A 26,097-nucleotide genomic window follows, 5' to 3' on the forward strand; every position below is an offset into this window, starting at 1 on the left:
ATTGTATTAACAAATGGGAAGTGAATGAAGGAAGCAAGTACCATATATCTATTTAAGACTATGCAATGGGTTGGAAGTACAGGACTAGCAACATGTGAATATATAAATAGATTTAAATCGTTATTGATTTTAAAACATTTATTTTTAATTCTTGTTTTTTCTCCATTTTATGCCTTGTGCAATTGACTAGTACCTAGCAGCTATGTATAGAGCCCTGCACAGATACAGAAGGTGTATCCATATATGCATCCATATCCGCAAAAATCAGCTGCAGGATATGCACATTGATGCATGTGGATACCCATGGATATAAAATGGATATCTGCAGATTTGCAGGGCTCTAGCTATATAGGCACTGCTTGGAGCCAGTGAGCCATGCTGTCACCCCCAGCCTCAGTGGCTTCCTAAAGATGGCAGAGGGAGGGCATATGCTGCACTCATTGAAGGAGTGCACACACTTCAGGAGCCCCAAGAGAAAGCCACATGGAGGCAGCCAGAATCCTTCCCATTTGTACCCCCTCCCTCCAAAGGCTTCTGCCTTTAACGTACAATTTGGCCTTTAATCTGGATGGATAGAATTGAAAATGCATCTTTTTAAAATCAGTTTATTTGTATTCGATTAATTTCTGTTAAATGACTGTGATGCATTAAAATGATGCATGTGAATGTCTGATTCAAAGCAGGTCTATAAAACTATAGACATAAAGGCCAGACACATGAGTGATACACAGTGTAATATGCTGTTACTTAATAGATGAGCAGAGTGATACCTGTGAGCCTGAGTTGCTCTCTGCAGTGACACCTGGCTAATGAATTTGCATTTATTTTCAGGAAATGGTATTCAGACTTGACACTCAGAACCTGGAGTCTGGAAGGCTGAAATGTCCTTTTGATCCTCAACAGCCATTTGCTTCAGTAATGACAGGTAAGATGTCAACCTTACCAATGTTTCTGCCTTGCGTGTTCATCAAAATCTTATTTAACAACAGACAACAGGATCAGACCATCTGCCAGTGTGAATCTGCCAAGCTCCATTGACTTTGAGGATGCTATGCCAGGTTTTACTTGCTGTGGACTTGGCCCCAAAATGTTCTACACTTTGTATATGATAAAAATATGACTGCAATAAAGCTAAAGGGAAAATAGGAGAGCCAATAAATAGAAGAGCTCCCCATTTAGAAACACGGTGGTGTCATCTTTACCTAGTCATTTATGCTTAAAAGACATCTGTATACAGTATTTCAGATGATTCATGGGATCTGTGGCAAATTTCAATGTTGTCAGCCCTTTGAAGTCTGTTGACATACATGAAGTCCTCTGCCAAAATTATACATTATTTGAGTAGCCACTTCAGAGGCACCGAGTGTAACAACTTCTAGTTTGTATGTCAGTGCTGTGTGGTCTGACATTTGGTGCCATGGAATGTTAGCCTGACCTCTGTATTTCAAACCACAGCAAGAATACTTTTGTCATGGTTTGGTTCAGAACTTTGGACAATTTTCATTTAACTTGTCTGTCAAGTGTATGAATATGTGATAAGAGTGAAGCACCATGACCTTTTCATTTACAGCAAAAGAGGAGTGGTGATAGTGCTTTGAAGTGTCAGACACTTGGAGTTATAAAAAGAATATGACTAATGTTCAGCCTTTATTCTACAATAATAAGGGAGTTGATTTGTGATCTTGACCCAGCTGAAGGGCCAGCGCTTCCTTTATTACAAACAATAGTTTAAAACCAGGGGGTTACCATTCTCAGGAACCCTTAGGAGTTTTTAAATGGCCATTACGTCTTTTTCTAAAAAGCAATTCTAAAAGTTCTATGGCTCTTTTTCCTAATGTGACAGATCACTCTGATATATTGTAGCACTGGTTGTTAATTTCACTAACACTAAAATATTCTGGAGTTTTGTGTTAAGTCAAGTTCTGTGAAGAAGTGGCTGTATTTCAATTTATTAAACCGTAACATTTAGAACATAAGTTCTGGAGCAAAACAATGACCTCTCTAATTCAGTATCCAATCTCTGACAGGGTCTTCAGGAGAAGGTACAATAAATACTCAATGGTCAATTGTGAGTCACCTACCCCAGGGGAAATTTCTTCCAAATGCTTCATTTAGTTCATGCCCTGAAACAAGAGAGACAGTTACCCCTGCCTGGGCACTGAACTAAGACTGAGCACTGGAATGGGACCCACCACTGCCAAGTCCCTTGTGGCTGAAATTGCAGCTATGCAAAATCAGACAGGAAATGAGGTGTACATTTTAAATTTGTGATGGGTGATTAACCACTGGCACGCTTTACCAAGTGTTGTGGGACTTCTCTATCAATGGCAATTTTTAAATACAAATATTTTTCTAAGAGAGATGGTTTAAGTCAAACCCAACTTATTTGGGGAAGTTCTATGGCTGATGTTATGCAGGAGTTCAGATAAAACACTTCTGGTTTTAGAATTTATAAAAGGAGCCCTCCATTCATTTACAGTCTGTGCCCCAGGCATGCTGGGTGATGTTGGACAGTCTTGAGCCCACTCTGTGCCTCATTTCTCACATATTTAAATGGGAACCATGCTACTGACCTCCTTTGTAAAATGTCTTGAGATCTAAAGATGGGGAACATTCTACAAGAGCTCAGAATTCTGTTCTTTATAAATAGTTTTATATTTTAATGTAACTGGGAATGTTCTAATTCTCCTTATAAATGCCTATTTTTTTTTTAAAAAAAAACCTTGCAAAGCATTTGTCCTCACTATCTAGTGGTGCTAAATTCTACGGATTAGCTATACATTATGTTAAAAAAAACCTAATTCCTCTGGCTAAAATATACAGGGGCAGATTGAATGCATCTGTTGGTGTCTATTTTAGTACTTCATTTTAAGAACCTTTTGGGCCCAATGCTACAAATACCTCTTTGCATGACTAATCACAGAGCTGTTACCAAAAGCCTTACCCTACACAGACATTTTTATTTATACTATTATTCAATTGCACAAAGATTTTTGATACATTCATTATTAATAGCATTGTTCAGCATATATCTCTTCAAACATTCTTGTCTACCAAAGCCTTTATAGGAAACAACAGGAACTTGGAATGCAGGATACCAGAGAATAAGTTAAGAGCTGAGAGATCCTTGTCAACAGAGGTTAAGTGAGGATGTGCATTTTCTTTGAGCCTTTCCGATTTATCAATCATTGAATGGCTGTCAGCTGGCAAACACTAATTATATCATCCATTCCGCATTTTGACATTTACCTTTCAGCATGTGCTCTCGTCACTGCACAAAGGAGACATGCAGTCTGAAAGATGTATTTTAAAATATTGTTATGAAACAGCTACTTACGTAAAGGAATACTCATAAACATAAGTTTGTTTAGTACATATTAATCATGAGATACGTCTTATTTTTTTGTATGTGTTTTTCTCTTTACAAAAGAAAATTCACAACATGAATATTGCATAAAATGAAAAATACAGTTACTTTCAGCATTGGGTTTATTTGCACAGAGATCATATAACATGTTTTCACCAATGTAAGGCTTTGAACAAAGGGGCTTTTTACATGTGACATACGATTGCTGTGAAATGTGAAGTTCTGCGATTCATATCTGGATTACATACATGATAGTTGGGTTGTTTACAGTTACACCAGAAATATGTCATTATGTATGATTTTTTTATACAAATAATCATTATTAAATATAGCTTCTTATTTTGCCAGAGTTAAAGGACTATTATGGAATGCATTGTGTAATAGACAATTTGTTCAGCAAACATTATTCATGTCTTTTGTGCTCCTTTAATTCTGGGCAGTGCTGAGATGTCATGAAGGTAGCCACATATGTTCTAGGAATTATTTTGGGGTCATTCTGTGGCCTGTGTTATACAGAAGGTTGGATTAGATGATCATAATTATACATTCTGGCCTTGAAATCTGAGAATCATACGGAAACATAAGCAGAGAAATCTACTGTAACTTCAGTTGCAGCTGGCACAATGCAATGCATGGAAACTATGCATGGAAGCATGTGACTTCCATTATGCTTGATTATGAATGGAGTTTCATTGTGGGACAAACCATCCTCTCACCCAGGCAAAGGGGCTCATATACTTTCAAATAATCAAAATCTGGGCCCTGTATCTCAATTAATCTTTACAAGTTTTCAGTGTATGAAACAATAATCTGCATGAAATGATTTAGCACTTGGGGGCCTTTGGAAATTCTTCCTAAGACTCCTTGAAAGTGAATAGGATTTAGGCTCCACAGCACCTAAGTCACATTTGATAATGGGCTCTGAAGTTGCCAAGTTTGAAAATGTTATCTTTCATGTAGCATTACAGAATCAGAGACTTGGATTTAAAATAAAAGAGTGGAGTAAAATATATATACTTTGTGCAACAATACAGGAGTAATTTAAACTATATATACACAACCATCTTGAAGAAAGCCTCCCTACTTCTTTCTCATTTACAGATGAGTATCTCTATGCTGGGACAGCTTCTGATTTCCTTGGCAAAGATACAGCTTTAACACGATCTCTGGGCTCTTCTCACGACCACCATTACATTAGAACTGACATTTCCGAACATTACTGGCTTAACGGTAAGACATTAAACATATGTTGCTGTTGACTGCATTGTCTCTGCATTTTGAAAGATCAGAGGCCCATTCTCATTTAAACATATGTATTTAACAAGCATAAATAAAGTTGCCTCCTTGGTTATTTCAAACTATAGTCTTTTAAAAGTAGAACAGAGAAAGTGCTGGAGAAATGTACCAGAGGGGAAAATACTGCAACGGAAACAAGTTGAAGTATAAGACCTAAGAGTGCTTTCCATCTCTAATCTATCAGTCTATATATGGCACAGTAGTTGGAAATAATTTCACGTCATAAGTGTTTCTAGTTTTCCGTTTGTTGAAATAATATGTTTTTTAACCAAACAGTTGCAATCACTTGGTAAAAAGTGCTTCCTACAGTGCTTTGAAATGTCAGGCTAGAAATTTCATCCTTTTTAGGTAAGATGTCTTCTTTTTTCCCCCCCAGAGGGGAAAAATACACTGTGCTGCTTCAAAGAACAGTTTAAAACCACTAAGGATGCTTTAAAGTTGCTTCCTAAGAAACCAGCTGCTTTTTCTTGCCCATTTTAAAAGTAATAAAATGTATAAAATGGCCATATTCGTGCCCAGCCAACTTCCAATCACACAGAGTGGCATAGCAAACTTCACCCACAATGATGATAATGCCTTTCAGTCAGGAGATGTGAAGTGTCCCCTTTCACCCATCAATTATCTTTAAAAATGTGCCAACACTGTCCCCTGATGCAGCATGACCGTGTGGCTATTATGAATTAGTTGTAAAGCCAGAGCCTCCTGACCGCAGGGGTAAGTTGATTTCTCCCTAGCTAGTCTATGAAAAGGATCATTGTGCCTGTTAAACCTTTGACAAGAGTATTTTCATTAATTCTTCTCTTGCCTTCCATGAAATTGTGTCACCTGTCCTGGTATCTCTCCTGTGTTAAAAAGCCTCACATCTAGGGCTTGTTTACATGACAGACACTAGGATGAGGAATATATAGAACCCTAAAATATCTTTAGCTATCCCCTTGCTCTGAAGGTGAGACTCTGCCAAATAAGTAGAGAATCCCCTCTTCCTTAGCCCTCGTTGACTTCCCTCTATGTTATCTCCTGTTTTCTTCCCTTGACTGCCTCTGTACTTGTTCTGTCCCACCTCTCTTACTGCTTGCCATCCTACCGGCTGCTACGCTTCCAGAGGCAGAGGGCAGGCCTGGCAGTGAAGGAAGGCAAGGCATATTTCTTTTGTGTTTCAAAGTGGTGGCCGGGGGGGGGGGGGGGTGTCCTGGAAAGCGAGGCGGTCCAGATCAGGCCAGGACTGTCTCCTTACAGGAGTTTTGATGCAGCCTGCTCTTTCTCCAGCCAGTTTAGAACGCTGGACGTTGACCAGTACTTAGGCTATAAAAGTTGTTAGGTTTAGCCAGTTCCCTGAGGTGTAAAGTATTATTATTAGAAAAGATTTAATGTAGTCGTGGGAGGATGAATTAGGTTGCTGCAGTTCTAACACCACTGTCAGCAGGCGAACCAACAGACTTGCTGGGCCCCTGGGCAAGGTGGGAGTGAAGGGGGAGTGTGGAAGGGGGAGCATTGATGGGAAAAAGCAGGACCAGGGCAGTCAGCCCTGCATGCTGCCTGGATTGAACCCCTCTCCCCCTTCCCCATGCTGTCAGGAGTGCACCGCCCAGGGCTCTGCAGTGTGATGCTCCAGAAGTGATGTGAAATACCCTGGGCTTTCAGAAGCAGCAGTAGCTGGGAGCTCTGGGGCATTTGAATCACCTGGCTCTGGGGCAACTACCCCCTCTTTCATCCCCTTCCTCCTGTTGTCAGGCTTGACTGTTGGTTTATGAAAGGATTCAGTTTCCTGCCCAAAATTACAAAGACCCAGATCTCCAAAGGTATTTAGGCACCAATTACTGGGAATTGGATACATAAATACTTTTATCTAACAGTCAAATCCTACACACATATACCTACACCATTAATTTTCACTTGAGCGGTTGTTTCACTAAATGGGCAAGGGAACAGTAAATGGGTGCACAATAAAACAAAGAAACTGAGAGAGGTGTATGTGTTTTATTTCTGTTGGTTTTAGTTTAGCTTTTTAGACTTTTTAAATTGTATTTTGTTTTCCCTATGAGTTAATGTATTTGTGAGAACTTTGTAAGAATAATCTGCATTATATGAAGATAACAGAATTTTAAAAGCAACTTGGTATGTTAGTTTCCTCACCACAGCCATGTAAATAATGGAGCCTCCACATCTTTGTCAGATTTTTGCTTTCTTTCCAGATGTATTTAACAACTACAATTATAGTGTGTCTGAAACTTGACATAGACAATCCCTGCATTGTTCTACACCGGAAAAAAAAATAGAAGCTAGGTGTTTTATGTTTTAAATTATTCTCTTAAGGCTGAGGAAATTCTAAATATTGTGTTAAATTTTGTATTAAATACTGAGACATTATATTCAGTGTACCACTAGTTATTAAATTATATTAACATTCACATATATTTTGTGCTTTCAGCAGATTTTGGTACTAAGCAAATATTTACTTGATTCTAGAATTAAAATCACTCCAAAACTAAATTCACTATCAGTTTTCCAGGAATATGTGAGACTTCCAGGAATGGTGGTACATATTGTATAATTAGCAGTAAATTACTTTCAGGGGGTAACTCATGTTTTACTGAGGATAAGTGAAAAATTGTTTTTTTTTATTTGGTTGTTTTTTATGAGTGCAGAGAGGGTTGTGCTTTTGTGCTCGTTAGCGTTTTAAGTGTTAAGTTTTTATTAAAATATTTCTGGAAGCAGTATTTTTCCTTCCCGTGGAGGCAAAAAACAATGCAGAAGGAAAAGATTTCTGAGACACTATTAGTCTTTCAAGAAGAGATGTGGATTCTTTCTCAGGATTGGGCCTTAGATTGAAGCACTGTAGATCTATCTTGCCCTAGCCAAGCAGAGGCTTGACTAAAATGACAATGAAAAGGCTTGTGTGGGAATTGAAAGGTCAGTGGCAATGTGCCTCACTCCTGATCCAGGCTGTCTTTGATCTGTCCACACACACAAGCATCAAGCAACTGCACATTCCTTTCCCTTGCCCAGGGAGCTAATGCCATTATCAGAGTAAATGTCTCCCTGGATATTATTAACCTCTATGGATTTGTCCCACAATGTAGGACACATGAGAAGCATGCATCACGGTGTGGCTGTCCCTCTTCTATACGCTGCACAAAGTATGGCTGGTCATGTCCTCTAAAGGCCCAAAGTCATAGGCCTTGTCTACACTATGCAGTGGATCAGTGCTCCAGTGATAGATTCCCTAGCTGTTGATTTATCTTGTCTGCTTAGACCTGATAAATCAATCTCTGAGTATGCTCCCGTTGACCCTGGTACTCCACCAAGATAAGAAGAGTACCTGGTGTAAACGGGAGAGTAGCCCCCGCCAATCTTACCACATGAAAGATGCCATGGTGAGTATGTTGACTTCAGCTGTGTTATGTGAGTAGCTGACATCGATTGATGGTGCCAGTTAGTGTAGTCTAGGCCATAAGGTGTGTGCATGGTATCTTCCACTAGCTCATGCTGCTTCAGCTCCGGTTTTTCACTTCCCTACTTTGTGGGCCTTTTCCACTCCTTTGCTTTCCTCTGCCGAGCCTCATGAGTCCTAGTTTGCTGAGTCTTAATATGACTTATTCTGTTGAATAAACTTTATTGAGCCTCTTGACCAAGCAATCCTATAACAAAGTATTGAAGCACTGTTTAAAGTAGGTAATCAGATACAACAGCGGGGATATAGACTGCATTAGTGAACCTTCTATAATTTTATTGCTGCTCCCAGATGGCCATCGAAGAAAATTATAAAAAGTTTATGCGGTACTAGGATATACTGTATCATCTGTTACCAGGCCTTGGTCTCTATTTACGATCCCAATGACTTACTGTTTGCTTATAAACACCCCAACAAATGAAATCTTTGGGATGTTTCTATAGAAATCAGTAAGATTTTTGAATGAAGATGTGTTATATGATTGAGAATGTAAACAATGATTCAAAATGTCCAATAATGCCATTCATTCTCTATAAAATTTACAAAAACCCATTTCACAGCGAATTATAATTTGTTTTTCTATATAGCGTGAACAGGATACTAAAGATGTAAGGATGATCTCACTTGTGGAAAAAAAATGTTTGGGGGGGTATTCTGTATCATGGTGTGTTAATTACATTGATTTCTCTCTTACAGCTGTGCATGATTACCTTTTCCAGTTTGTTTGTTTGTTTGGGTATAACTTTCAACTTTAATGTTTTCAATTGTGAATTTATGTCCTTAAGTATTATATTACTTACATATCCCCTGTTCCTTTATTTAATTTGTTTGAGACCATTTAAAATCTGTTCCAGGAACTGATATTTGTGCATTTGTTTTTGGAGTCTGTTTGCCAAGTAACCCAGAAAAATTGTAATGTAAAAGAATTGGAATTCAGACTTTAAAACAATCTGAAAGCAATAAGGGCTTGTCAAGGATTTTTTTCAGACATTTTGCTTTGTTTATTTTTCATTAGCTCTATATACTGATAGCCACATTGGAAGCTTATTAATGCACTTATTAATGGCTAGGGCTGGAATTTTCAGAAGAGCCTGAAAGGGACTGAGTGGAAAATGAGTGACTCATTTCCTTAGGATCATTTGAATATCCTGCCGTAAATTATCTACTGCATCATTCCAATTTCACACTGACAGAACTCCATGGGACCATATCATTGTGAAGCTGGAGTAATACAAGGGTTATTCTGACTCACACATTTCACTCTCTGGTATCTAGGTGCGTACCGATAATTTAACAAACATTTAAATATGAATCAATTAACTTATTTACAGAGGCCAAAAAATCACCAGTTCACTCCTCACTTACCCAACATCTTCTAGTCCTCATTTTCCCTTCTTTATTACCCCTAGCAAAACCACAGGGAGAAAAGATGATCCTTGCACTGCATTCTGTGAGGGCCAGAGATACTATGCTCTGTCTGACCTGCCTGGGACATGAATTCCACATCGGCTATTCCTACTGAGTTTGTCTGGCCACTAGCCCTGCCTCTTGTTCAGTGCAAAGGAGTTATCTTGAGTACTCCCAGAGAATCTCAGCAGTTGTGGCAGATTACAAGGATATTTTGAAGCAATTTCCTTAAATATTTCCCTCTCTGCTTGTGTATTTGACTTTTGTTGCCTGTTGTTGCTTCACTAGATAAGGTGTCTGGCATTTTGTTACTTTCTGAGTGAAGTGCACAAGTAAAATGAAAATGCCAAGTTTTTAAATTTTTGAAAATGACATTGTAAGGCGAAACAGGTCACATGAACCAATTGTCTTATCAAGGCCACTCCAATGCCATTGAATTAGTAAAGCCATCCTAGCACAGGTGCATAGGAAACTGTTGGCTTACTACAGCTGTTATTAATATTTGAGCATGAGTCATGCAAACAAATCGAGATTATGTTGCTCCCTTGCATACTATCTCTCGTAAACATTTGTTGTTCCCTGTATCCCTGGATTATTACTAAGTGCTGCCATTTTAAAATTAAATAATTGTGTAACAATGTGTTTTTGGAAGAAAACTATTTAGCAGGAACGGTAACACAAGCAGCAAATTAGCTGTGTCATAGATATGTTTTCTGGATCTAAAAATTTTGGCATTAATGCTGTAAATTCCCAATGGCCATCAATTTTGCCAGTCAAGGGTTCTGGAAAAGAATATAGCCTGAAGAATGAAAGCTACCCTATTAGACATAAATACTTTTGGAGCTAATACAATCTTATGGCCAGACTTCCCTCAAAGGCGCCTATGATGATTCATTGATATTTTGCCATGAGCTGCTTCATGAACACAGACAGAGTCTTGGCCTCAAGTATTATGGACTTTTAAAAATTCTTAAATAATTTGTTTTTGTTTGGGGGTTTCTTTTAGGAGCAAAATTTATTGGAACCTACCCCATTCCAGACACATATAATCCAGATGACGACAAAATCTATTTCTTTTTCCGAGAAATAACACAAGATAGCAGCACATCTGACAAAGCAATCCTTTCCCGAATTGGAAGAATTTGTAAGGTAAAAACGTATATTCATTCTCCCCCCCCCTTTTTTTTTTAAAGGAACCTTTAATTTGTTTCTTTTAAAAATATCAGTTTTGTCCTGGAAGGAAATCTCCCTCATAATACTGTCAGAGTAAAGTGCAGTAATATGGATTACTAATGATGTATAATATTCACTTGCCTTAACTGCTAAATAGATTTGATGCTTGGTAAGTCAGCATTTTTTTAGAAACATAATATTTTCATAGTTTATAATGATGCATCTAAATAACAATGGATTAATCCTCAGCTGCTCTATAATGAGAACTTTTGGTTGGTTATGAGTTAGGGCTAAATCCTAAATATTTGTGCAAAGTCAGAGTACATGGGGATTTTGCATGGGATGCCCACTAACTTGAGGGGCAAACAGGTGGGGAACATCAGTGTGTCAGCCTCATAATTACAGTAAAACTCCGATGGTCCGGCACCCCTGATGGTCCGGCACCATCAGGAACCCGGAAGTGCTCCGGGTAGCCGGACCATTGGAGCTGCTCTGCCCCAAGCTTCCCGGATTCAGCCGCTGCTAAAACTGACCAGCAGCTGAATCCGGGAAGCCAGGGACAGAGCAGCTGGAGTGCTGCCGGGTAGGTACCGTAGCGCTGCCTCTCGGGGCTGCGGGACCAACCCGGCAGCACCCCAGCTGTCCCCGATTCAGCCGCTGCTGAAACTGACCAGCTGCTGACTGCAGGAAGCCCCTCTGCTGCTCTGCCCCGGCTTCCTGGAATCAGCCTCTGATCAGTTTCAGCAGCAGCTGACTTGGGTACACCTGGGAGAGAGCAGCTGGGGTGCTGCCAGGTTCGTCACCACAGTGCCAAGGTGCGGCGCTGCAGGGACCAACCCAGCAGCACACCAGATGCTCCATCCCAGGTGTCCCGATTCAGCTGCTGCTGAAACTGACCAGCAGCGGATGAATCAGGGACGCCCGGGGCAGAGCCGGACTATCGGAAGGGGAGGCTATGAGGGGTCTGGGGCCTTCTGATAGTCCGGCATATTTGATAATCCGGCACCCCCTGGGTCCTAAAGGTGCCAGATTATCGGAAGTTTACTGTATTACTAAAAATGTCTGTTTTGTTTTGTGTATGCACCATGCAGCTCTGCCTCGGGCTTCCTGGAGTCAGCCGCTGATCAGATTTCAGCAGCGGCTGACTTGGGGACCTGGGGCAGAGCAGTTGGGGTGCTGCCGGGTTGATCCAGTAGTGCCACTCCTCGGCACTGTGGGACCAACCCGGCAGCCCCCTAGCTGTTCTGCCCCAGGCATCCTGATTCAGCCGCTGCTGAAACTGACCAGCAGCGGATGAATCAGGGATGCCTGGGGCAGAGCCGGACTATCGGAAGGGGAGGCTATGAGGGTTCTGGGGTCAGACCCCTCATAGCCTCCCCTTCTGATAGTCTGGCATATCTGATAATCTGGCACCCCCTGGGTCCTAAAGGTGCCAGATTATCGGAAGTTTACTGTATTACTAAAAATGTCTTTTTTGTTTTGTGTATGCACCATGCTTGACCTATGATCAGGGCCTCAAAGTGCTACAGTAATAGAAATCTACTATATATTTGAGAGAGTTTGTCTGTGTGTCCATCTGTCTGTTCAAGAACTCCTCCTAAACAGTAAGAGCTACGACCACCAGATTTGGTATACTGCTTCCTCTTATCATATCTTAAAAGCAAGGTCAGGGCTTGGTTAGGGAATGTTAAATTTAGATTAATTGGCTAATCAAATAGTTGATGCAATTTGTATTGACTATTTAATTAGGCGACCAGGGCTGTTGCTACACTTCAAAGGTGAAAGTGCTGCGGGGAGCACAGGGCCGGGGGGACTCAAGCAGTCCCTCTCTGGCCCCATTCTCCCCGTGACATTTCAAAGCAGCAGCGCTGCATGGAGCCCGGGGTCAGATGGGGACTCAGGCAGCAGGCTCCATGTGACATTTAAAAGTGGCAGTGCTGCATGGAGCCCAGGGTCTGGCCCTGGGCTCCATACAGCGCTGCTGCTTTGAAGCACCCTGTCGTCTTCTCCCCTCCCCCCCGCCCCTTGCTGCTCTTTCTGGTGGATTTGCTTATCAGATAGTCGACTAGTCGTTCACATCCTTAGGCTTAGTTGCACCAGGAAAACGGGATGTGCCCAGAATGGGAAACAATCACCAGGCAGGTGGAAGTGGGCTAGCTGGAGGTGCCCCCTCCAGGACAGCCCCAGTCCCAAGCCTCCTGTTTTGTAGGGTGCCTTTTAGGGAGGATGGAGAAGGCTGAAACTCTTCCCCTCCCTAGTTAATACGTGAAGATTGCTGGCTGATCCCCTTTCATCAGAGAGCAAGGGGGAAATGCACAGTTTGCTGCATTCCTCACTCTGGTTGGGGAATGCAGAGGGCAGATGAACCAGGACCTGCCACAGCCAGTGACATGCACTCCTCCCCCGGCTGTGCCTGCTAGAGCTGCAGCACCACTGGAGAAATGCTTCTTGCCTGACTACGAGCTGCTGCAGTGATAGAGGGTTGGGGTAATTCCTCTCTCCCTGGGGCAGCCTGCATATTGTACCCCTCATCCCTAGCCCCTTCCCAGAGCAATGATTTAAATGAAGCTTTTTATTTTCCCAAACCCCCAAAATTAATTGAGTTAAGGGCCTAAACAGTGCTGGGTAAATCTAGTAATAATTAAGCTATACTATTATAAAAGGAGACGTGTCCATCACGCCATCTGACACAAAGAACACTTGAGAAGACTTGAGAAGTTTGTAGGGGAGGCAGGCCTCACCCCTACCTACAGCCAAACCACCTATGCTGAGGCTCCATCCCCAGGGATGGGAGGAGGAGGAGGTGCAGTGCACTGAGTGTGCATGCACCCATCCCACCACAGGGATGGGGAAGAGTGGATGCCCATGCATCTCAGTATCCCTGGAACAGCGGGGAGGAAAGAGGCTGCACGGCCTGAGCCTCCCAACTCCTGGGAGCAGTGGGGAGTGAGGGAGCCACGTGTGTGCACCCCCCACCCCCCCACACACACATACCACCACCACAGGGAGTGGAAGAGTTTGTGTGCACCCCAGCATCCCTGGAGCCGTGAGGTGGGAAGAGAATGCTGGCCCCAATCTTCTCCCATGCCTCTGGGAGGAGGCCCCACAACCCAAGCCTCCCCACCCCAGGGAACATTGGGGAGGGAGGAGGCCATGTGTATGTCTATTGTCACAACGGGACAGGTAATGCTAGTAGTAATAATGACTAATACGCTGCTTTAGCAGATGTGTTCTTTGAACCCAGTCGGCATCTCCTTTCCCTAACCATTACTCAAACCCATAACACCGTTCCAACAGATGTTGTTACTGCAGTTGCTTTATGCTCCAAACAGTTTGTTTGTGATCGGTTGCATGGATTTATGAAGGTTTGGCAAAGATTAGAAAAGCTGGGGGAGGGGAGTTAAAAAAAGTATGGGTCAGGTCATTAGAAATTGTGGTTTTGATTAAGTTTCAATGAAGTGGCCGATGTCCTGTTGGAAACATGAGGAGCGCTAGTGTCATAGTGGAAATGTTTAGTTTCTTTTTCGTATTTTGGAATAGTCTCAATGTCTGTGAATTATTACACTGTGAAAACATTAAGTTTTGATTATGAGATGGCCTCAGCAAAAACCTTGTATGAAGAAATTACAGAGAAAAATCTACTGCGTTTCTGTGGTACCGTTATGCATATTTCTTCATTTGCTGGTATTCGGTAGAGTGTTGCCTAATGTAACAGCACTACAAACAGTGGACATTAGGTTCCTAAGAAGGACCCTTGAGGAAAAAAGCAATTAAAGTCTTCTTGATTAAAAAACAGAAATGAAAGGGGGGGGGGGAAATGAACTAGAACAGTGTTTCTCAAACTGTGCTCTGTGGAGCCCTAGGGCTCCGTGAGACATCTCCAGGGGCTACGCGAGGTTGACAAACTGGAAACATCGATAGGTACAACACATACAATCAGTGGGGTGCTGCATAAATTTTTACGCATGTAAAGGGCTCTGGAGCCCAAAAAGTTTGAGAACCACTGAACTAGAACAACAAAACTTGCACAGGAGAACAAAGAACAACCGGACACATGTATGGAGGCCATGCAGGATTATTCATCTATCCACAAAGTCACAAATGAGATTTCAGTGACCACTGAGTGTACAAATTTCCAATTTTGGTTCAGCAAATGTTTCCAACAAGCTGAGTAACCAGATCTCTGTAGTAGTTTGTATTTAGCTAAGCAAGAGAATTAACAAGCTTCAGTTGGGTTTTCTACAGTAGTATGATTAATGAAACACTGACATGACAAAAAAACCACCATAATTTACTACTAGACGTGGCGTTAGCTGATTATGAGCAAGTACTTAATGCATTAGAGGAAAAGTGGTTAGGTGAAATCTACTAAGCCAAAGCACAGAGAGATTATATTAAACTAGGATGCATTAACCGTAGACCCTCAGCTTCTACTCACAAACAGGACAGATAAGATATCATAATAAAAGCAAAAGTACTGTAAAGAGATCCCAATGACCAACTATAATTGAGCCTCAAATTAGACCAAGTTTTTAACGTTGTAATGTTGTAGGAAATAATGTTTTGAGTCTTACATTTTCATTTTGCAAGTCAAATGAACATTGTAGGGAAATTTCAAAATATCTGGTTCCATTTTATTATATACCAGATATTCCACAAAGTGCTCAGCAGCCACAGTTGCCATCCTTTTCTCAAAATATCCCAGCATCCAACAGCTCCTGTTAAACACACTCAGTGGGAGCTAATGTGTGAGGGACCTTGTGAAAAAGCTGGGTGCTTCATTTAGGAAGTGCTGGTGCAGAACTCTTTTGAAAAATCTGATCTTCACTGTTTGTGCATGTGTCTTGATTATACTTATTGTGGTATAAGCATAGCAGGAATGGGTAAAACATGAACTCGTAGATCTGGTTCAGATGTGTCTTCTCTGGAGTCCTTGATCTGCTGTGCCAAATCTGGTTGGTTTAAATCTCTATAACTGCAGGCATAGGTGTGCATGGCTCTGGTTATAATCAACTATACATCATTTTGTGTGGTTGAAAGTTTTACTTGACCGATTACTTGATAGTTAATCAAAGTTTCAACTAATTTAGACAATTATCCTTAAATTTGAGCTTTTGTCATCTTGGCCATGTCCACAGCAATGCAACATATTGCTCTTTCAGGAAACCAGGAATTATTTAAATGATCTGATTGGTATATATAATTTCAGTTCATTCTCCTGGAGTTTTACTGCTTTGCTTCACTGTTCCCTAAGGCTCTTCTTACACTGTAGTGTTAGAGGTACCTGCTGAAATTGGAATAGGCAGTAAACCACAAAAAGATGCGTGGCTTTAATATAGCAAATTAGTCAATAGAGCCTACTCTAGCTAGTATTCATTGGCTGAACAATATAGTCCCACAGTGATCCTCTCTCTTAGTGAAGACTTCTCTGTAGAGCATTCCCCTTTCCCAACTATTTCAAGACCTAAAAGATTATTGTAATCTCATTTACAGTTCCTTACCCAGAGTCAAACAGCTGTCACTTGTCCTGATCAGAAGACTATTCTTGTATTTATTATCGTAAAGCATGCTTTGCAATAACACGGCTACCAAAGCACTAAAAAGCACTCATTTAAGTTTACGTCACTTGTATTCTGTATATCACCAGGGGTTATAAGTATAAGCTGAGAGAGTGCTTTCAACAGTCACTTCCAGACCAAAATGTATAATTTATCATGACAAATGGCATTTCCTATTTTTGTTTTTGTTTTAAAAGGTATGGCCAGTTTATCTGCAGTACCTGGAATTTCTTGTTTTGCTTATGGTAAATAGAATGTAACTATTAATATCAAGTTTCATGTGGCTAATTGTTTCCTTTCTTTCAAAGTAGGACTATTTGTGAAAAAACAACAATCAGATTTAAAGATAAATCCTATTTGGATTTTTATGTCTTTTTTTAAAAATATAGAAAATGTATTCTACTTTGTAGGAATCTTTCCCCATTAATGTTACAAGACTGTATCCTCAGCCAGTGTATATTATTATTCCTCAATTGACCTCAAATCTATTTTCACCATTTACACTAGCAACAAGTATAGCCAGGGGTTAGACCAGGGGTTCCCAAACTTTTCGGCATCATGCCCACTTTTTGATTTTTGAGAAACCCTCACGTCCCCCTCCCCCCAAATAACAGCAAAACTTGTTGAGAAGAAAAAAGGAACTGACTGGGGCAACAAAACTTGTTGGGGGGGGGGACTGGGTCACCTCGAGCCCCCCCGGCGTGAATTTCTTCATGCCCCTCAAGGGGGCACACCCCCAAGTTTGGGAACTCATGTGTTAGACATTCAAGGTTCAATTTTGAAAACTTGTGTGGTTTCTGTAAACTCTCACCTTTGCCCCCAAATGATACACTTTACTTAACCATGCATACAGAGTTTTTGCTTGCATATGAATTGCCAATTGATGGCAAACAAACAAACAAACAAAACAAACAGACAAACACAAGCTCAGCACACAGCAAGTACACCCCAAACACACAAACACACACTACAGACAGCCACTTACCTTAGGGGTCCCGTATTTGCTTCTCCTTTACCTGGAGAACTCCCTCTCAAAACTCCCTGTTTGCTGCTCCTGTTCGCAAAGCTCCTGTCATTGGCACTCCTGATTTTCTGCCAACACTTCCTGCTTCCTTCGCATTTCTGGAGACTCTCTAGGACCCACTCTTTGTGGGTTTAACCTTTATAGGCAATTTAATTAACTGAATGGCTGGTGTGAACCATAGTGAGAGAGAAAGGTAGTCATTAATGGATATTGACAAGTCTTGTTTGCATGAATCATCAGTGAGCTGGAGGAAGGAATATGGGAAAAGATACACAAATGAGTTAGAAGTAACACCCATCTGTGACAACTAGCTGCAAGGTTTAGGAGGACAGAATACAGTGTTTCTGCTAGAGACTGCCTTGGTCTGGTTTTTACCTCACGTCAACCCATGTCATCCACATATGAGACTATCCTTCTCAAAGGAAACAACATTGTAATGCATAACAACTAATAAGTTTGGAAGAGGCTTTGAGGTATAGTCAATGACTTCCTTGAACTGGTCAGGTCTGCTGGAGGGAGTGTCGCAAAGTAGAAATGTCTCCAGCTATGTTATTCCTGTACTTTGCATGGTTACTTAGTAGGGAGGAGGAAAGGAAGAATTAGGTTTGCTCCCATAGCAAGCTAAGAGACGCGCACGCGTGTGTGTGTGTGTGTGTGTGTTACCTCCTTGTGTGGGTAGAAGGAACAGAGTCATTAAGGGAATGGCTGAAACTGACTCAGATCAGTAAGGGATTTTAGAGAGACAACGCAAGCTTCAATGATTCATGGATCAGCGCACTTAGCGAGGAAGCAGAGCAAAGATCCCAGCTTGAGATCCCAACAAAGGACTGGAAGATTTGAGGTGGGGGATAAACTTTGGCTTCTGGAGGAAGCTAGGAGTTCTCTCACTTGGGTGCTGACTCAGGAGGTGAGACTGCGGTTATATCTACACTGCTGAAGTAAGTTGACCTATAGTACACAACTCCAGCTATGTTATTTAGGTAGCTGGAATTGATGTACTTTAGGTTTACTAAGAGGTCTACACCATATCAGATTGATGGGACAAATTCTCCTGTTGACTTACCTTACTCGATTCATCAGGGGCAGAGTACAGAGGGTTAAGTAGAGAGTGATCTCTGGTCAATTTGACAGATCTTCCCTAAATTCACTAAATCGATTGCTGGTGAATCAATCTCAGAGTGTCAATTCTAGCTGTAGTGTAAATGTGATCTGAAAGAGAGAAAGACAGGGTCCGAAAGTTGAGTTCTCTATGGCTTCTGTGGGCTGACCAGAATGGTCTAGGCTTTAATCTTCATTTCTCTGTGCTAGCTGAGGACGTCTTTACGCTGTGTTCTGGTTGACAAACAAACCCTGATGTTTTGAAAACATTGCTTAAGTGTCATTGTAAATGCTTAGTGAGATGCCTTGATCCCTCAAGAGTGGAGAAATCTCTACTGGGGGTCTGTCTCAGCTGGATTTGCTGAACAGAATGCATAGTATGAAGCAGGAGTAAGGAAGCACTAGTGGGGCAAGATCAAGGCAGAACTGGGGGGGGGGGCAAAATTAAATCAGTATCTTAGATGCCAGTATACAAATGCAAGAAGTATGGGGAATGAACAGGAAGAACTTGAAGAGCTAATAAATAAACCCAGCTATGTCATAGCTGGATCACAGAAATGTGAATACAGACTTGTTGAGAATCTCTGGGTTACGTTAAAAGGGATAAAAAACAAGGGTGATGTCATGCTAGGGGTCTACTACAGAACACCTACCCAGGCAGAAGAGATGGATGAGGCTTTTTTTTAAAACAACTAACAAAATCATCCAAAGCACAGGATTTGGTGATGAGAGATTTCAACTATCCAGACATATGTTAGGAAACTAACACAGCAGGGGACATATTATCCAATAAGTTCTTGGACTGCTTTGGAGACTTTTTTTTTTAATTTCAGAACATTGAGAAAGCTACTGGGGAAAAGCTGTTCTAGAATTGACTAACAAATATGGAGGAACTGGTTGAAAATTTGAATGTAGAAGGTAGCTTGGGTGAAAGTGATGAGATCAGAGTTCATTATTCTAGGGAATGGTAGAAGGGTAATTCTAAGGATTGGTAGAAGCAAGAACAACAAAATAGAGACAATGGATTTCAGGAAGGCAGATTTTAGTAAACTCGGAGAGCTGGTAGGTAAGCTCCCATGGGAAGCAAGACTAAGAGGAAAAACAACTGAAGAGAGTTGGCAGTTTTTTAAAGGGACATTACTAAGGGTCCAAAAGCAAACTATTCCACTGTGTAGGAAAGATAGAAAGTATGGCAGGAGACCACCTTTGATCAGCCAAGAGATCTAATATGAGCTAAAAATAAAAAAGGAGTCCTATAAAAAGTGGAAAGTAGGTAAAATTACAAAGGATGAATATAAGCAAACACCATAGGTATGCAGGGGCAAGATTAGAAAGAAAAAGGTACAAAATGAGCTAAATCTAGCTAGAGACATAAAGGGTAATAAGAAGATGTTCTATAAGTATATTAGAAGCCAAGGATAGGGTAGGCCCATTGCTTGGTGAATAGAGAGAAACAATAACAGGAAACCTTGGAAATGGCAGAGATGCTTAATGACTTCTTAGTTTCAGCTTTTGTCAAGAAGATGGATGATGACAGGATGCCTAACATAGTGAATGCTAGTGGAAGTGAGGTAGATTTAGAAGTTAAAATACAAAAAAAGTTAAAAATTACTCAGAAAAGTTAGATGTTGCAAGTCATCAGGGCCTGATGGAATGCATCTTAAAATAGTCAAGGAGCTAATAGAAGACGTATCTGGGCCTTTAGCTGTCATCTTTGAAAAATCATGGAAGTCGGAAGAGATTCCAGAAGACTGGAAAAGGGCAAATATGGTGCCCATCTCTAAAAAGGGAAAAAAGAACATCCCAGGAAACTATAGCCCAGTTAGTTTAACTTCTGTGCCAGGGAAGATAATGGAACCCCCCCATCTAGAAGATAGTAAGGTGATAGGTAACAGCCAGCATGCATTTCTAAAGAACAAATTATGTCAAACCAATCTGATGGCTTAATATCCTATCAAAGAAAGCTTTGTGGATAAAAGGGAGAAGCAGTGCACGTAATATACCAAGACTTTGTAAGGCATTTGACATGTTCTCGTATGACCTTCTTATCAATAAACTAGGGAAATGCAACCTAGATGGGGCTACTATAAGGAGGGTGCATAACTGGTGGGATAACCATTCTCAGAGAGTAGTTATTAACGGTTCACAATCATGCTGGAAGGGCATACCAAGTGGGGCTCCACAGAGATCTGTTTTGGTACCGGTTCTGATCAATATCTTCAGTGATTTAGCTGACGGCATAGAGAGTACACTGATTACGTTTGCAGATGATACTAAGCTGAGAGGGGCTGCAGCTGATTTGGAAGATAGTGTCAAAATTCAAAATGATCTGGACAAACTAGAGACATGGTCTAAGGTTCAAAGTACTCCACTTAGGAAGGAACAATCAGTTTCACACATACAGAATGGGAAGTGATTGTCTAGGAAGAAGTATTGCTGAAAGATTTAGGGATCATAGTGGACCACAAGTTAAATATGAGTCAACAGTATGACATTGTTGCAAAAAAAGCAAACATGATTCCGGGATGCATTAATAGAAGTGTTGTGGGCAAGACATGAGAAGACATTCTTCTGCTCTACTCTGTGTTGATTAGGGCCCAATAGGAGTATTGTGTCCAGTTCTGGGCACCACATTTCAAGAAAAGATGTGGGGAAATTGAAGAAGGTCCAGAGAAGAACAACAAAAATAATTAAAGGTCTAGAACAGCAGTTTCCAACTGCCTGTCCGTGGACCAGTGGTGGGTCTCAAACCCCTGCCTGCCGGGCTATGGCACACTGCCAGGACATGCTTCCAGCTGCTAATGAGCCCTGCCCACAGTGCCTGAGTGGCTGATACTGTGCTGGCCAGCTACATTGGCTGCTACACAACCTGGCTGGCAGAACATTGTACTAAGTACAGTTCAAACACATAAGTGAGAAACAAACACTACTTCAAGGAGTCATCTAAACATACAAGTCAGAATTATACATGTGGGAGAATAAGGTTGGGCAAGTAATTTTCTCTCTGTCACACAAAGGGGCGATGAACTGACCCAGAACTCTCAAGGCCTAGCCCAGTGTTGAAGCCACATAATCATCCTTCCTTTTGTTTATGCTTGTGCACATTTGTTTTTATTCTCTCTCTTGCTCTGTCTCCCATCCATCTTGTGTTGCTTATCTCCTTAGGGCCTGATGCAGAGACCCCTGATATCATGGAATTCTTCCCTTTGACTTCAATGTGCTTTGGAGCAGGTCCTAAAGATAAAAGCTTTTTGTAGGAAGGGATTGTATCTTTCTATGTTTGGCCAGTATCTAGCACAGCTGGACAGTGACAGAACAGGACTATTAGACAGTGATACTTACACAGTTCTTTTTGTGGCACTCTTATTTGGAGGCATAAATTCATGGACATTTGAATGCTGGCAGTTTCTCGATAGAATTTTATTGGTCTGCTGAAAACTTTTCCATACTGTTGCTTAGGATTTTATTTGTTTTTGGTGGATCTATCACTTAGCTAGACCTCCAGGGTCTTTCCCTGTTCCAGCTCTTTGTTTGCTGGTATTTCCTTTTGTTCATGTCAGGAATTCACTTTGGATGGTCCTTTTTGCATCTTGCCACAGGCACTAATAAGCTCTTTCTTTGAATTCCACTCATTGTCTGATTTGATATATGCAGCTGTTCAGGATAATTACTATCTTTAAAGTTTTATGCATTACATTTTCTGAGGTCTTCAGTGTTTACTGATCCCCCTCATCCACCCGCCTGCCTGCCCGCTCTAAAGTTGCATTTTCTGTTCTTGCATTGCGATGTTACCCTTATAACACAAATGAGAAGTTAATAATCAACTAGGTCCAGGTGCTTTTTTGCTGTACTGCCATCTCTTTTCCTGTCTAGCAGATTGCAAGTTAAACATTTGTGAATTTTGATTCAGCTACATTAATGTCATCTACATACTCCAGTAAAGTAATTTAAGTGATTTAAAATTTTAATCCATACATTCCTAGATCAATAATGGCATGATAGATTTCACTTGCAAAAACGGCTAAGGGTCAGATAACTTACTTATAAACCACATGGCTTAGTAAACATATTTTGTTCTGGTATTTACACATTTGCAAATCTGATAGACTGCTCTTTATATTTAATCAGAATGAGAAATCTTAATTTGGTAGATGTAATACCAGGACTCCAAATGCATCTACATTTACATTTTGATGTTGACATGAATGAGGAAGATCAGTTGTAGTTTCTAATATGAACCAAGAGTGCCAAAAGTTTTAATTGTCAATTATGATTAAGGTTTTTGAGCCTGATCCATCTCCCATTTAACGTCAGAACCTTTCTATTAACTTTAATGAGAGCTGAATCAGACTTCAGTTTGTTGAGATATGATGTGCACAGAAGTAGGAACTATCCACATAAAGTTTACGGGATTCAGCCTTACTCTCTCACATTAATTTTATAGTCTGGCATTTGAATAGCATGCCTTCTTGATTTCAAAAAGGCATTATATTTCCTGATATAATTTTACTAATCTCAGTAGTGTCTCAAATATTTGAATAGTCACTAGAGATGGGTAAAAATTGGAATTTCCATTCCTCAGAAAATTTTGATGTTTCAAAATTTGGTTTTCTCCTAAATCCTAACAAAATACTGAAATTTCCCATGACATTTTTAAACTAGTTTTTTCCATTGAAACATTTAATTTAGATAATGTTGAAACATTTATTATACATAGTGTAAAGATCACTTTGATAATATCAAAACCATATATTTATAACATTAACATTTATATTTTAAGAGTCAAAATTAATCAAAACAAAGCAAAGCATTTCAACATTATCTAAACACAAAGAGCAGATTAACAGAACAATGATGAGTCCTGTGGTACCTTACTGACTAATAGATTTATTTAGGTATGAGCTTTCATGGGTAAAACCCCACTCTATCAGATACATGTAAGGTGGCACAGGACTTCTTTTTGTTTTTGCAGTTACAGACTAACACAGCTACCCTCCTGAAGATTGAAAGAGTTAGGTGTGACTTCATCCTGTTGCAAATTTTGCTGACATTCACACATTCCAGTGAACCAACTTGATTAACATGAAACCGCATGTTAATGACAGAAAAATAATTCCATCATTTTTTATCATCTCTAATATTTACAATATTTTTAATGAACTGTACCAAGCTGAAGCAAGTCAAATTGAAACTGGAAATAAGGTTTACATTAACCATTTGAGCAACTTCCCGAAGGTGGTGAAGGATTCTCCTTCACTGGCAATTTTGAGATTCAGATTGGATCTCTTCTTCTAAAGGATATGCTATATTTTGGGAATGTTCACATTAAGTCCGTCTGGATGATTGCGCTTATCCTTTCTGGCCTTGGAATATATAAAGTATTATTTTTTTTAAATCTTAATGAACAGACTTCCCTTTTTGCTTGTTCATTTGTGTGTCCTGTATTGTTTGTAGTCTTACTGAAACAGACTAACCACTCGAAATACACTGCCAGCTGGAAAGCAGATAATTTATCTAAAGCTGCCTCTAACTCCCAGCTACACAAGTAGCAGAGTTTACAGACACTTCTTTTATATTCCAGAAGAAGGCATTTCAGGTAGAAGCATTGCTGTCAGTTACAACTTGTGAGAATACAAAGCAGTAAGTGCTAATTAAATCCTTATTTATATAGAGAAAGAAATATGCAGCTTTAAGTGCCTCCTTCTATAATGTAACAAAGTTTATTGTAAACACTACTAAGCCAGTGTGCTCAGGAGCTATTGACAGAGATACTGAAAGATAAGATTTCAGATACCTTTGGGCTGCTCATGTGGCATGACTAGTCTGGGCATAATTGTAGAATGAAAAACGAGAATATTCTGCCTGCCCCTCCTCCTCTCAACACACATCCTTAGGGTTTGTGCATACTTAAACATTCAAAGCACAGGAGTGCTGGGAAGCCACGTCTACACTATACAGAAGAGCAGCGCTGCTGCAGGTTAGATTTAGCAGGTCTAATTATTTGAACTAAGAGGGCTCCCCTGTCAGCACCACTAATCCTGCTCCTTACAAGGAGTAAGGGAAGCCTTCAGGAGCGTTTGCTCCCATTGACCTCCCACAGGGTGGATGGTGCAAAAACGTGATTTAAGATACATTGACTTTAGCTACATAATTCACGTAGCTAGAGTTGCGTATTTTAAGTTAACCTTCCCCTTCCCCTTCCTCTTCCAGCACTCTAAGTAAACCACCTGCACAAGGGGAGTAGTGAACGGCTCCCAGTACTGTCTCCTGGTTTACACTGGCTCTTTACAGTGCTTTTACTTGCTGCGCTTAGGGGAGTGGTGTGTTTTTCAGACCCCGAGCCAGAAAGTTGCAACACAGTAAAGTTCCAGTGTAGATTTAGGTTTTAAATTCATCTTCCTGTGCCATCCTTTCCTGCCATTGTCTCATCTCACTGCAGTATCTCTTCTTCCACATCCCACCCTATTGATTATTCTTGGTGAAAGCCCCTTTATTATGTCCACTACCTTCCTCCAACAGCCCACAATTTTTGTAGGAATGAGCCACATCATCAGCTGATGTGACTCTGTGTAGTTCCATTGGAAACAGTGAAACAGGTGGGCATAATTTGGAGGGGGCATGGGGACAGCCTTTCTTTTGCAAGGTCTGATGCCTTAGTAGCTGGACACCACCTCCTGAGTCCTAGTGTTTGCCTCTTTCCTATACAGTGGTGAGTGGGATAGAGTAAGGGGAAGAGAAAGGGTGGGAGGATGGGGCGGGGGAGGGTGAGGAGAGGAATAGGGAAGGGAAGGGGATACAGGAATGGAAGGGGTGAGGTAGTGAGGTACAAGCCCAGTATATATTGCTCCCCTCAGCAGAGAGAAGGCTACAGGAGCACCAAAGCAGTGACATCACTGCAGCAGCTGGTGCTAGAGTGGCTGCCAATAGCAGCTGGGACTCCCTATGATTTCTCATTTCTCTCCTTGCTACATAGTCTCCTCCTCTCCAAGGTCCCCTTTCCCCCTGTACTCTGAATTCCATTTTCTTCATTTTCTCTCTCTTTTCACAGCTTTTCCAATCTACCATGCACCTGGCCTCTGAAGGTTTTGCTGCATTAAATTAGTGATCTGCTACCCACTGACATAGCATTTGAGCACCTGACAGTGATTAAGCGCAATGAGATATGAAATCAAACCATCCATGAAAGAAAAACAGAATAAAACGTCCCCACTTCCATGAGTCACTGAAGCTTCAGACAGAGGTTTGGCCAAGATAAGCTTTTGGCAGAACTCTATAGACCTGTAAAGATGTTGTGATGGACTGATCCGATATGAAAAGCTCTCTACCTTCAGTCCTCACTCAGGAGCAAGGGCAGCAGTTTGTATAATTTTGGTCGTGCCAAGAATAGATCCAAGTCCATACCCCTTTACCCCTTCATCCCTCCTGCATTCCTCCTCCCCCCCCCCACACACACACACACTTGCCTTGTAAGCCAATGTATATATTTTAAATTAATGTAAAAATGGACTGGAAACCATAAGCATTTAAGTTTCCCTGTTTTGCATAATGTAAGGGTGTGGGAAGGGGCTCAGGGATAGGGCAGGGCTGCAGTTGGGGGGGGGAGTGAGGGCTCTAACAGGTAATGTGGGCCCTGGGGTGGGGCTAGGCATGTGGGAGGTGCTGAGGCAGAGAACTGGGGTGAGGGATGCAGGGTGGGGCCAGTGATGAGGGGTTCACATTGCAG

At 41.0% G+C, this 26,097-nt stretch overlaps 1 protein-coding gene across 3 annotated transcripts in view; it reads left to right on the plus strand.

The window, feature by feature from the left end:
- SEMA3D (semaphorin 3D) overlaps positions 1 to 26,097 on the plus strand; it is a 203,824-nt gene that overhangs the window by 124,017 nt on the left and 53,710 nt on the right. For all 3 annotated transcript variants that reach the window (XM_014570492.4, XM_006117129.5, XM_006117131.5), the window contains 3 exons: positions 832 to 925; positions 4,469 to 4,597; positions 10,528 to 10,670. In XM_014570492.4, the coding sequence (XP_014425978.1) occupies positions 832 to 925; positions 4,469 to 4,597; positions 10,528 to 10,670 (366 nt within the window). The remainder of the gene's footprint in view (positions 1 to 831; positions 926 to 4,468; positions 4,598 to 10,527; positions 10,671 to 26,097) is intronic.

This window comes from Pelodiscus sinensis, chromosome 1 (assembly GCF_052426305.1).
Source record: "Pelodiscus sinensis isolate ZL-2025 chromosome 1, ASM5242630v1, whole genome shotgun sequence".
In the NCBI taxonomy this organism is placed as follows: Eukaryota; Metazoa; Chordata; order Testudines; family Trionychidae; genus Pelodiscus; species Pelodiscus sinensis.